This window comes from Olea europaea, unplaced genomic scaffold (assembly GCF_002742605.1).
Source record: "Olea europaea var. sylvestris unplaced genomic scaffold, O_europaea_v1 scaffold867, whole genome shotgun sequence".
Classification (NCBI taxonomy): domain Eukaryota; kingdom Viridiplantae; phylum Streptophyta; class Magnoliopsida; order Lamiales; family Oleaceae; genus Olea; species Olea europaea.
Window position 1 is genome coordinate 195,863 of NW_019267123.1, and position 1,586 is coordinate 197,448.

At 39.2% G+C, this 1,586-nt stretch overlaps 1 protein-coding gene across 1 annotated transcript in view; it reads right to left on the bottom strand.

The window, feature by feature from the left end:
• LOC111392001 (protein CHROMATIN REMODELING 5-like) overlaps positions 1 to 1,586 on the bottom strand; it is a 25,458-nt gene that overhangs the window by 3,903 nt on the left and 19,969 nt on the right. The window contains exons 16-18 of the mRNA XM_023017291.1: positions 1,382 to 1,561; positions 230 to 583; positions 5 to 137 (exon numbers count right to left, since the gene is read on the bottom strand). Coding sequence (XP_022873059.1) covers positions 5 to 137; positions 230 to 583; positions 1,382 to 1,561 — 667 coding nt within the window. The remainder of the gene's footprint in view (positions 1 to 4; positions 138 to 229; positions 584 to 1,381; positions 1,562 to 1,586) is intronic.

The following is a 1,586-nucleotide window of genomic DNA, read 5'->3' on the forward strand; positions in this document are numbered from 1 at the left end:
AGACGAGGGGCGAGGGGGTCAAGAAAAGATTGAAAATACATACTTTCTTGCCTATAGGGTCCATGTTCATATTCTGAAACAATTTGGTCAATCCTTCGACCAAGAAGCTGCAAATAATTACGTATTTTGGAGAGCACCTGAAAGAGCCAATTTAAGAGCAAAAATTTAAGAATATATTAAGAAAAAATGATACAATAGAGGTGACAGCAGAGCTGATGATTAAACAAACCTTCTCCTTCGGCAGATCTGCGCTCGTAGACTGAAGTTTTTGAAGGCGTTTCAATGTCTTTTCCTCGTCTAACATGACATCTTGGCACCACTCCATCCATTTCACTTCCTTGAATTGCTCATAAACTTCTTCATTATCAGACATTTCACCTTCCTCTTTAACCAATGGTTCCACCTTCTGGGATCTTGGGGCTCTCGATTTATTTATTTGTCCATTTAGATTAGGAGAACCAGGTTTCCGCTGTTTGCCTTTTCCACTATATAATGGAATATTTAGAAGATTTTCCTTCAGTTTCTTTGCATTCTTACGGCCAACTTTAACATTAGAACTCTTCCCACCAACAGCAACAACTTCCTGAGAACAAAGTATACACGCCGTGAATTACATTGTGGGTGCCATAAGTTCTCAAAAATAATTACAGCCAAAAAAAAGCAATATAACAAACTGCCTTAAAAGTAAAATAGGTGAAAAAGCACAACATTCTGGATAAAACTCAACAGGTACCACACTAAATTAACAAAAAATAAGGCATAGCACAGCAGTGGACAACAGATTCCAAAATAGAGCTGTACAAATTAGGCACAATGAATTTAACATAAACAAGCACATGTATGAGTGTGATGGGGACCCAACCATCTCTCCCAAAATCCCAGACTTGAGGGTAATTGAATCCCGCAACTATTAGACCCTAGCAATACCCCACGGTCCCAAATCCGACGTCCACGGCTCTGATACCAATTGATGGGGACCCAACCATCTCTCCCAAAAGCTCAAGCTTGAGAGTGATTGAATCGCACAACTATTAAGACCCTAACCAAGTGTTCGAGAATGCTGGTTTTTAAAGCCATTGACCATACATTGGAATGGCATGACCAAATCCAAAATCAATAAATAATGACTACACAGTTACATGGAAACCATATCTGAAGGAAAACCCGAGTTTCACTGAATTTGTCCCAAATAAATATTCCATAGGACCTTACTTCAACACAGTTACATGGTACCTCACATTATCACAAAAAGTTCCCTGATGTGATACTCTCAATTGAAGTAAAAGAACAGTTCAACTCGCAGTAACACAAGAATAAAAGGTTCATGTATCATATTGCAGGGATGGGACGTATAAGCCTGTTAGGAATGAGTTGAACCTACCATTTCCAGAAGTTGGGAAGCTCTTTCTTTCAGCTGAGGAGCTCGAGGTAAGAAAGTTTCATGATGTTGAAGTTCTACTGGAGCAATTTTCTTAGTAAGACCAAGTGTTTCATCTAGCCTTATCTTTTCCCAATTGCCAAATCCATGATGGTGAATTCCAAGCAGCAGCCTTGCATCATCCTCTGGTGGTTATACCAATAGAAAA